This window comes from Alligator sinensis, unplaced genomic scaffold (assembly GCF_000455745.1).
Source record: "Alligator sinensis unplaced genomic scaffold, ASM45574v1 scaffold366_1, whole genome shotgun sequence".
Lineage (NCBI taxonomy): Eukaryota > Metazoa > Chordata > Crocodylia > Alligatoridae > Alligator > Alligator sinensis.
Window position 1 is genome coordinate 1,209,743 of NW_005841851.1, and position 10,377 is coordinate 1,220,119.

General features: G+C 39.8%; 2 protein-coding genes across 8 annotated transcripts in view; one reads left to right on the forward strand and one right to left on the reverse strand.

Moving 5' to 3' along the window:
• The first annotated feature begins 451 nt into the window (after nucleotides 1-451).
• TARDBP (TAR DNA binding protein) overlaps nucleotides 452-10,377 on the forward strand; it is a 13,561-nt gene continuing 3,635 nt past the window's right edge. Inside the window, exons 1-6 of one of the 7 annotated variants that reach the window (XR_003095539.1) lie at nucleotides 452-704; nucleotides 1,361-1,524; nucleotides 2,926-3,066; nucleotides 3,959-4,129; nucleotides 4,690-6,885; nucleotides 7,853-7,953. Coding sequence is in view for 1 of the 7 variants with exons in the window: in XM_006016159.3 (XP_006016221.1) it covers nucleotides 467-704; nucleotides 1,361-1,524; nucleotides 2,926-3,066; nucleotides 3,959-4,129; nucleotides 4,690-5,220 (1,245 nt within the window). In the remaining 6 variants the exon portion in view is untranslated. Of the gene's footprint in view, nucleotides 705-1,360; nucleotides 1,525-2,925; nucleotides 3,067-3,958; nucleotides 4,130-4,689; nucleotides 8,100-10,377 lie in introns of those variants that run through there. The other 6 variants (XR_001358592.2, XR_003095541.1, XR_003095540.1 and 3 more) reach the window with 6 other exon arrangements.
• The window catches only part of MASP2 (mannan binding lectin serine peptidase 2), a 19,358-nt gene continuing 18,101 nt past the window's right edge, over nucleotides 9,121-10,377 (reverse strand). The window contains exon 11 of the mRNA XM_006016158.3: nucleotides 9,121-10,129. Within this exon, the coding sequence (XP_006016220.1) occupies nucleotides 9,351-10,129 (779 nt within the window). The 3' untranslated portion in view covers nucleotides 9,121-9,350. The remainder of the gene's footprint in view (nucleotides 10,130-10,377) is intronic.

The window sequence follows — 10,377 nt, forward strand, 5'->3', positions numbered from 1 at the left end:
CGGAATGGTCCGGTCCCTGCTCCCCTCCAGTTCTCCCCCGCCCGAGTGGTCTCGTCCTGCTCCCCCTTCCCGCCCCCACAGCTGCGGGGTTGTGACCACTCCTGTAGCTCGGCCCCCGGGCCGCACCTGTGACAGCCCAGGGTACCGCAGGGCGCAATCCGTCTTTCTATCGGACCCTCTGAGCAGTTGGGGGGAGGCGGAGGGATGCTTTTGGGGGTCACCGCACACTTCCCCGGGTCTCTCGGCACTAGCGTCAACGTCAGTAGTGCACGAAGCACGACAAAGAATGTGGGGGTTGTTACTAGTGCCCTAGAACATAAGTATTTGGGATGTCCTGCGGCAAAATGCACCGTGTCGAAACGAATAGGACTGTAAATGCCACCCTAAGTAGAAAGAAATAAATTGCTTATCTCTGTGCGTCGCTTTTTTTTTTTTCTTTCTAATCCATTAGTATCCTCCAGCGAAGATGTCCGAGTACATCCGAGTCACCGAAGACGAGAACGACGAGCCCATTGAGATCCCCTCGGAGGATGATGGCACCGTCTTGCTATCGACGGTCACTGCCCAGTTCCCAGGAGCGTGTGGCCTACGTTACAGGAACCCGGTGTCTCAGTGTATGAGGGGAGTCCGGCTGGTGGAAGGAATCCTGCATGCCCCAGAGGCGGGCTGGGGAAATCTGGTCTATGTCGTTAATTATCCCAAAGGTTTGTTGTCTGCGTTTCTGAACTTACCTGTCAGTTGTGGCTGCATTACAGAGTGATTGTCGCTCTTTTAGGTCCTCTGACATGTGCGGTTATATTTAACCCTAAAGGTACTTGGAAAAACAAAACATTGTACCCATGTTTGTAAAGGGTTTCAAATCTTTTGGGGAACTTCTAAAGCCCCCAGTCCTATAATAATCTCTGTGCGGTGGCAGATGTTTGGCCACGTGACAGTCATGCCAAGATTGGAGGCAGACATCGTTGTTATTGGGAGAGTGTAGGGGGAAGATGAAGATGAAAAAGAAAGAAAATGAACTAAGGAGAATGTTTTTTGGTTTGGATTGAGCTGCCCTGTCTCAGCTGGTATCTGTCGCTTACATATATCAGGCAGGCATGTGAATATCATTGAGCAGTTCTGCAGTAGAAAGTAGCTGAACTTGTGATATAACTGAGGGTTTAAGCCTTTAACTTCTCTGCCCCTGCCCCAAGATTATGGAACAGTCTGAATTATAACATGTAGACAAGAAATGCCATATGTCCCTTTTACAGTTTAAATTTCCTACAACAGATGCTTTCTTCTACAAAGGATCCTTGTATTGTGCTGCTTATGATTGGTGATGCAGTTTGAGGATAATTTTTTATGCATGTTTTAATTTCAGATAACAAGAGAAAAATGGATGAAACAGATGCGTCATCAGCTGTGAAAGTGAAACGAGCAGTGCAGAAGACTTCTGATTTGATAGTTTTGGGCCTTCCTTGGAAAACCACTGAACAGGATCTAAAGGAATATTTCAGCACTTTTGGAGAAGTTCTGATGGTGCAGGTAGAGTTCTGCTATACTTTCTCAAGGAGAGTGCCATGGACTCCCACTTGCAAACTTTCTGAATGAGTCAGTAGTATATTAGTACAGGATACCCTCACCATTTGCGGGGGATACGTTCTTGAGATCCCTGTGAATGGGGAAATTTGCGAATACGTTCATGAACATCTGCATTCATGAATGGTGCGCGCTGGCGGGAGTCTGGTGGCGGCAAGCACACACCTCCCACAGATGCTGCTGCTGCCATAACACTATAAGGGAGAGAGCATGGGTTTGAATATTTGAAACTGTGAATCTGCAAATAGTGAGGGTTTCCTGTAATTGTGATAAAATCTAATTTGCAGCGTGCTGTGCTTTTCTTGGCTGCATTGTCGTGCTCAGATAGAACAATCCCTTTTCTGCAGCTCTGTTCTTGTCTAGAGTAGTGCACATGAGATCCAGAAAAAGTCTGTTTTGTTTTGCTTTTGCGTGTTAGTTTCTTGTTAAGTAGCTTTGTTACTTTAAAGACTTGTGTTTTATAGTTCTTGTCTGAACGTTAAGTTTAGCTTTGTCTGAGGTATTAAAACAATTCCCTACTGAACCCCGTTGTTTTTTGCAATGGTAACTTACGCATTCTGATTTCATGGGTATAATGTCTGTAGGTGGGGGGGTTTCCCCGCCTTTATTCCTGTCTGTGCTAGGGGTTATTTCATAAGGCAATGAATGGCATAAGGCCGCAGCTGGAATACTGCATCCAATTCTGGGCTCCACAATTCAAAAAGGATGTCGAGAAGCTTGGGAAAGTCCAGAGGAGAGCCACGTGCATGATCAGAGGGCAAGAGAATAGGCCCTGTGAAGAGAGGCTGAGAGCCATGGGACTCTTCAGTCTGGAAAAGCGCAGGCTCGGGGGGGACCTGGTGGCCACCTATAAGTACACAAGGGGTGTTCATCAGGATCTGGGAGAATGTCTGTTCACCAGAGCACCCCAGGGAAAAACAAGGACCAACGGTCATAAACTCCTACAAGACCGTTTTAGGCTGGACATAAGAAAACATTTCTTTACTGTCTGAGCCCCCAAGACCTGGAATAGACTCCGTCTAGATGTGGTGCAGGCACCTACTCTGGACGTATTCAAGAACTGCTTGGATGCTTATCTTGCTTGGGGTCCTTTGACCCTAGCTGACTTCCTGCCCCTGGGGCAGGAGGCTGGACTTGATCTTTGAGGTCCCTTCCAGCCCTAAGCTATCTATATTGAGTTAAGTAATCAAAACTTCACATTGCACTCTTTCAGCAAGTAGTACTTCTTTTTGATCAGAAAATGACCAGTAACTAACATGGATTATAGATAATTTACAAATACTGGTTCATAGTATTGTGATTTTTTTCTGGATTATAACTACATATAACTTTTTTTTTCCTTCTTAGGTTAAGAAAGACATTAAAACTGGTCACTCAAAGGGGTTTGGTTTTGTTCGATTTACGGATTATGAAACCCAGGTGAAAGTGATGTCTCAGCGACACATGATAGATGGAAGATGGTGCGACTGTAAACTTCCCAATTCCAAGGTACTTTGCCTTAATTACATAGAAACAAAAGGTGTGGTTTTTAGCAGGATCTGTTAGGCAAGGATGAAAGTAAGAAAATAGGAGAAGGGACTGAAGCTGAGCTGGAGGAGTAGGTGGAATAGGGTTGGAGAAAATAGTAAGCTAGTACAGAGGAAGTGTCTAAACAAACTATAGAAAGCATCCTGATGACATCACAGAAAATGTTCATCAGTCCTTGCTTAAACTCTTCCTGATACATTGGCAAATAGAGAAAATTAAAACAGGGATGCTTAACTGGCTTAAGGCCAGAGTTGTGTCAGTATCGGAGCTGGGAACAAAACTCAGACCTGCAGACTAGATAAATGTTGTTCTTTCCATGTATATGGATACAAACTGAATACTTACAGCGGAAAGACCTAGCTCATTTCCTTTTGTTGTCTTTTTTTTCTAGTTCATCTTCCTTTTGTGTGTTTCGTTTTATATACCTGTCCTGTTTGTATCAGGGTAGAAAATGTTCCAGTCATAAGCAAACCCCCAGTCAGAAGAGCAGACTGATTGTGGTGGGCTGTATATACTTGTCTTTCCACTTCTGTGAGAGTTAGCAGAATAGTATCCGAGCGGGAATGTAATGGTTCCCTCTGAAGTCTAGTGAAATAGAAGCAGTCCTGAAACCTACAACACTATTTGTTCAGAGTAACTCCTGGCTCACTCTTGTAGTATTTCTTTCAGATGGTACTGTCTTCTGTAACGTTCTATCTGGAGTGGAGGGTTGCTTTTCTTCATGTTATAACAACTGTCGTATTCCTAATGTGCATAATAAGCTATTGTACAAGAAACTCCGTTGTCTTTCATGCTCAGATGACTAGCAGATCTTACTCAATAATTTATTTTATTTTTTTTAAATCCTACCCAGCAAAGTCCTGATGAGCCCTTGCGTAGCAGAAAGGTGTTTGTTGGTCGCTGCACTGAGGACATGACAGCAGATGAGCTCCGACAGTTCTTTTCTCAGTATGGAGAAGTGGTAGATGTCTTCATTCCCAAACCCTTCCGAGCTTTTGCTTTTGTTACATTTGCAGATGATCAGGTAGGTACTTCCTATGTATTTCCATCTCTAATGCTTAGGAAACTTACACAAGTGGTTCCCAAACTGCAGGCCACAAGACTGCATTTAATTGCCTTCAGATTATAGTTCCTCCACCTCACATTCTTCAATTTAAAGTTTGATAAGATGCATAGCAGTCTATGAGAAGTCCTGAGGATTGATAGTGGTCTGCTCCAAGTCTGAGAACTGCTCTTAAGCATTCAGTATCCCAATTTATCATTTATACAGAAACATTGTTAATTAATGTATAATTGAAGTCAGATGTGGATCATTCAGTTTTAGAATTCCAATGTTACTTGGAATACAACTGATTTGCATGTTCAAACTTACAGTTTACTTAAAGTTTTTTTTCAGCTAATAGTTCTTAAGACTAGATGGAGTCAGTTTGATTCAGTTAACACTTTTTATGAGAATTAAATGTACACTCTCCCTTTGCAGCTTAGAGATCTGTTTAGAATAATGTACTTTTATGTTGTACTGTACCAAGTGTTAAATGTATATTATCTAATCCTATGTTCACTGATATCTCTTATGTCTTACAGGTTGCCCAGTCTCTTTGTGGAGAAGACTTGATCATTAAAGGAATCAGCGTACATATATCCAATGCTGAACCTAAGCACAATAGTAATAGACAGTTAGAAAGAGGTGGAAGATTTGGTGGTAATCCAGGAGGCTTTGGGAATCAAGGTGGATTTGGTAACAGCAGAGGGGGAGGAGGTGGGTTGGGAAACAACCAGGGCAGTAATATGGGTGGTGGGATGAACTTTGGAGCCTTTAGCATCAATCCTGCTATGATGGCAGCAGCCCAAGCAGCATTGCAGAGCAGCTGGGGAATGATGGGCATGTTAGCTAGTCAACAGAACCAGTCGGGTCCATCTGGAAACAACCAGCCTCAAGGCAACATGCAAAGGGAGCAGAACCAGGGTTTCAGTTCAGGAAATAACTCTTATGGCGGATCCAACTCGGGGGCAGCAATAGGCTGGGGCTCAGCATCAAATGCAGGCTCGAGCAGTGGGTTTAACGGAGGCTTTGGTTCAAGTATGGATTCCAAATCATCGGGCTGGGGTATGTAGACACAGTGGGCTCGGATGCTGACTCTATGGTGGGAAATCAAATTTTTCTAAAGTCATGGTAAGTATATTGTAAATTACATATATACTAAAATTTTCCAAATCAGTTTGTTCAATGTGCAGTATATTCAACAGTATTTTTGACATTTTTTTTTTCTTTTGTAAAAAGAAAGGCTAAAGGAATTTTATAAGTTTTGTTACATGACTTGTTGGACTATTGAATGGTTGACAGTGAACTGCAGTTTGCCTGATGGGTAAACTAACACTACACTTGATAGGAAAGGCTTCTGTAATAATCTGTCCCTTGTTTCCTGGTTAGCTGAATTCTTTGCATGTCCAAAATGAAAACCATTGGTCAGAAACTGCATTCTTTCCCTCTTGTTTTAATTTGATCCCCACCATAAGAATCTCTCCAAATGCCCCAGTTGGAGAACACGGCGTCGGTGTTAGTTTTTTGTTTTTTGTTTTTTTTTCATTTTAACACTGTCTCCCCTCATGTTAAAGTACGATATGAAGGCTTCATTTAATCTCTGCAGTTCATCTCATTTCAAATGTGTATGGAAGAAGCACTTCATTGAAAGCAGTGCTGTAAATATTCTGCCTTAGGAATACTTCTGTCTACATGCTTTCTCATCCAAGAAAACTTCATCACACTGCACATGCTACGTCTTAGACGGTGGGTGTTCCATTTTTATCCGCTACTCTTTATTTCATGGAGTCGTATCAACGCTATGAACGCAAGGCTGTGAGATGGAACCAGAAGGCTGTTTGAACTTTGAAACCTTGTGTGGGATTGATGGTGGTGCCGAGGCATGAGAGGGCTGGTATGTGCGAGAAAAAGGAGAGAGCGCATGCAGAGACCTGGTGGTGCATTATGGGATTTTATTTTACTTGGCGAGATGTCTCTCAATCCTGTGGCTTTGGTGAGAGAGTGTGCAGAGAGCAATGATAGCAAATAAAGTACGAGTGTTTCTTGTATTCAAAGGACATCCATATATGGAAGACTAAGTGGGTTTTATACCTAGTTAACCAATTAGTTGAATGTGTTATGTGAAATGAATATTTGTATTTTTTTTCCCTTATGTCAACTGCTGTGAATGCTGTATGGTGTGTGTTCTTTTCTGTTAATGATATGTAAGTGTGGTAATGTGAATTGAAGATGATGGGGTTTGTGATGAGAACACTGAGCTTGTGGTGCACTTTGTAGTAGTTCATAGGGCAAAGTTCACCAGCAAGCTCAGTGTGCCTCTTAAGGCTGGAAGTTCCACTGTCTGTAAGATTTCCATAAGAATGCTGTTTGCTGCAGTTCCGTGTTTGGATGCTTTTTATAAGATTTGTCATTGTAGGAAATTCTTAAATAAAACTGATTTAAGTAATATGTGTCTTTGTTTTGCAGCCCTGAATGCAAAGAATTCATAGCAGTTAATTTATTTTATCCATTTGAGATGAACTTCTGTAAAGTGTCTTTGCAGTAACTTGGTTTGTTACAGATAAGCGTGCTCTAAAATAAGTCAAATGGATCCATCACTCATCATATATTGGTACCGGACACCCACCTTTATAATCCACCAGCTTTTTCTTTCTTTTTTTTTTTTTTTTTCCAATTGTTCGGTGATATGTATCTCTAAAATCCAGTTCTCACAAGTTTGGGTGCCCTCACCTTGAATGGTAAGCAGCTCTCTCCCAGGCTACATTTTCACCAAGGAAGCTTTCTTGTTTTTAGGATTTGTGATGGTGGCTTTTTTTTTTTTTTTTAATGGAAGAAGAGGTAAGGGGGAGGAAAGCAAACACTTACACAGGTTAGAGTTATTGCTCTTTGATATTTTTCCAGAGCAGCTTATTTTGAAGCTGAATGCATAGCAAAGTATTGTGGACATCTTTAAATCTATCTGCTGATTTGGAACCAATTGCTGAGTCCTTCCCATTATAATTCCAGCACAAAAGAAACTATAAGCTTTTGACTAAAATAACATTAGACCACAATAGAAACTGTCCAGCTGAACAAGAATATTAATGAGTTAACTTTTTTTTTTTTTTAAGAAGCCCCTATAGCAATTTAACAAACATAGTTTTTGGAAATTCTAAGTAAGAGGCTTTTTTATACTGAAAGGTGAATGTATGCAATAGTAACACATTCAGCAGTATTACTTCCTTGGCTGTGTTAAGATCTAAAATAATTATTATAATGTATTTGTACTTGAAAACCAATACATACCACACTGATCCTCTTATTACTGTACTCCATTATACTGTATATTTACTATTTTTAAATATGAAGAATTAGAGTAACTAGCTTAGGTTCTTCTTTTGATGTGGATAGTTAGCTTAATTTTGAAAGGGGATTTTGAATTAGTATGTGTTTGCCATATTTTTCTTATGAATAGAGGCCATTGAAATGTTGGGTAATTGTGCGCTAATGTTAATTTCTAATACTGCAGTACTAGTAGATTGCTAGCAGCCAGGTCTTGATGAACACTTGAAAAAAGAAAAGGGCAGTGAACATTCAAGACATTCAGAAGCAATCCCACCTCTTTCATTAGTTATATCCCTCTGCAAAGAGTTGCTTGATTTTGATTCTGAACCTAAATCATGATGATTTCGAAACTCTGTACCATCTGTGAATTTTGCATTTTAGCACTTGCACTATTACCAGCTACTGCTGCTGAGTAACACTTTAAAATGGTACTCTGGAACCTCCAAAGACTAAAGTGTGGCATCCCTTCAAGGAACCTGACGGTAAGTTTTTGTCATTAGCATGGCTTTAATTTGTTTAAATTTGTTTTAAATCCAAGATCAGGTCTTAACAGGTTAGCAGTGTTGGGTAACCTTTGCTATGAATTTTAATTTCCCCTTACCCTCAGACAAAATCTTTGGAAGATTTATTAAAGTATTTTCAAACTTTATTAGTCACTTTCTCTAAATGCTTTGCATATTCTAGTGTTTTTAAGTGAGCTAATAAAAAGATATTATTACTACATGCAAGTGTTTGGAGTCTTGTTTTTAACAAATTGCACTTACATTTTGTGTGTAAAATACTGAAACTAGAGAGACAAAGGATTTTAGAGACTGGGAAACATGGCCCGTTTATTTATAAATTTGAAAGACTACATTTGTGTGTGTGTTTAGGTTAATTTAGGAAAAGCAAGCTGATATTTTATAATGCTCTGGACTTCTCTAATTGCTTTCTCTTTGTTTAAGCTAATCTGCTGAATGTCTTCTAATTTGACTGGTTGAGACCATACTACTAACACTTTTGAAATGTTGGCTTTCCTCTATTGCCTTGCTTAAACAGGGGCGCAGAAACTGGGAGCGCAGAATTACATTAACACAATGTTATTACACTTAGCTGCACAAATTATATTGGTTTTAATATTATTTTATAATCTTGGTTGTACTTGGTTGCTCTAACTTTACCCATGCTGGTGTTTTTGTAAGACAAGTTATCAAAAACAAACGAACTCCAAGAAACTGCAAGGTTCCCTATAAATGCATGTAATGTAACATCAAGACTGGCACTTAAGATTAGCGTGAAAGCATTTTACCCATAGCCTCTGAAAAAAGCTGTGCCACAGAACTTCTGCAGTTACCTAGATTGATCCTGTTGGAATCTTTTGAATTGTAGGATTCATTTTTAAGAGCTAAAGCATTTAAAATGAAAAATATATTTTTTCAGGCATTAAGGGAGAACATTAAAGTTGTGCCAGTGACAACTGTTTTTATCTTCCCCAAATATATTTTTTTTATACTTTAAATCATCATCCACTACAAACGGAACCAGATTTTTCATCTGAAAACGTAATTAAAATAACACTTGCCAGAAATGCCTATAATTGTTCTTTTTTTTTTTTAAGTTTTATTTATATTATGCATATTTAACACTTGTTTATAGTCATGTGACTATCACGTAAGAACTAACATGAAAAACACCATTTCAGTGTAAAATTACAAAAAGTTGGCTTAAGCACTTGGACTACTATAAAACCTGAAAGCATTTCTAATGCCTGACAGATGTCCTGTAAACTTGAAGTTGCTCAAAAATTAGAAGATGATCTGTTAAATGTGTGGGTGCCAATGCAAAATAGAAACTCTCTCTCTGCTCCCTTTTCCCTTAAGTACTGCAAACTTAAAATGGTTTAAGAATTGTTTACCATAATATTTTGAATCCATGAAATGTAGTTATACACATTTGTGTATACTCCATATTGATCAGCCACGCCACACTCTAGGCCCCAAGACACGATCCCACCAATGACCCATTTCTTAGTCTGACTGTCTAAGAAAGTGAATGGTCCCCCACTATCACCCTGACAAGAATCCTTCCCCTCTCCTTCAGCTCCTGCACAAAACATATTTTCTGTTACTATCAGAGGTTTTCCATTGGCAGCTCGCTTGTTTGCATATAGATTTTTACATTTTTGCTGATCAGTAACTGTTAATTCAGCATACAGTAGGTAATTGGAAGAGAGCCCTTTCTCAGTTTTTCCCCAGCCAGATACAAGTCCCATCTCATCTGTTTTCACCTGAAATCTTGCTTCTGCTCCTGGCAAACAAATGGGTGTGATGTTTGCATTAATTGGGACTTTATGCTTCAGTTTAATCAATGCAATGTCATTGTTAAAATTGGTATCATCATTTTTATAACCTTCATGAACAAAAATTGCTTCTGCCCAGGCTTGCTGGTAACGAACTGAATATTTGTTAAGAAGCCCCATTTTGATGGTCAAGGACAATGGGTTTCTCTGCTCAGCAACAACATGAGCAGCTGTTAAAACCCAGTTGTCTAACAAAAGGGAACCACCCCCTGCTCTTCCTCTTTCATCAGTTAACAGGACCTGCCACGGTAATTCTCCAGGTTTTGCCCTTTTTCCTCCATATATACGTAGCAAAGATGTCGCAGTTCGTGTTCCACAAACTGAGAGAGGAGAAATAAATATGGCAATAAATACCAAGCATTTAAAGATGCAGACTGCGGTTACTAAACCTACCCTGGTGAATCCACAAAGCAAATTACAATACTTATCCATGGATTTTAAAAGGTGAAATAATTTACAAAGGGGGCAAGAGCGACTACTTAGGTGTCGTTTTCAGTAGACTTCAGCCTTAAATTCCATTCATTCTTGTATGTATGATAGGGGATGAAAAACTTGCTTTGAAACAACA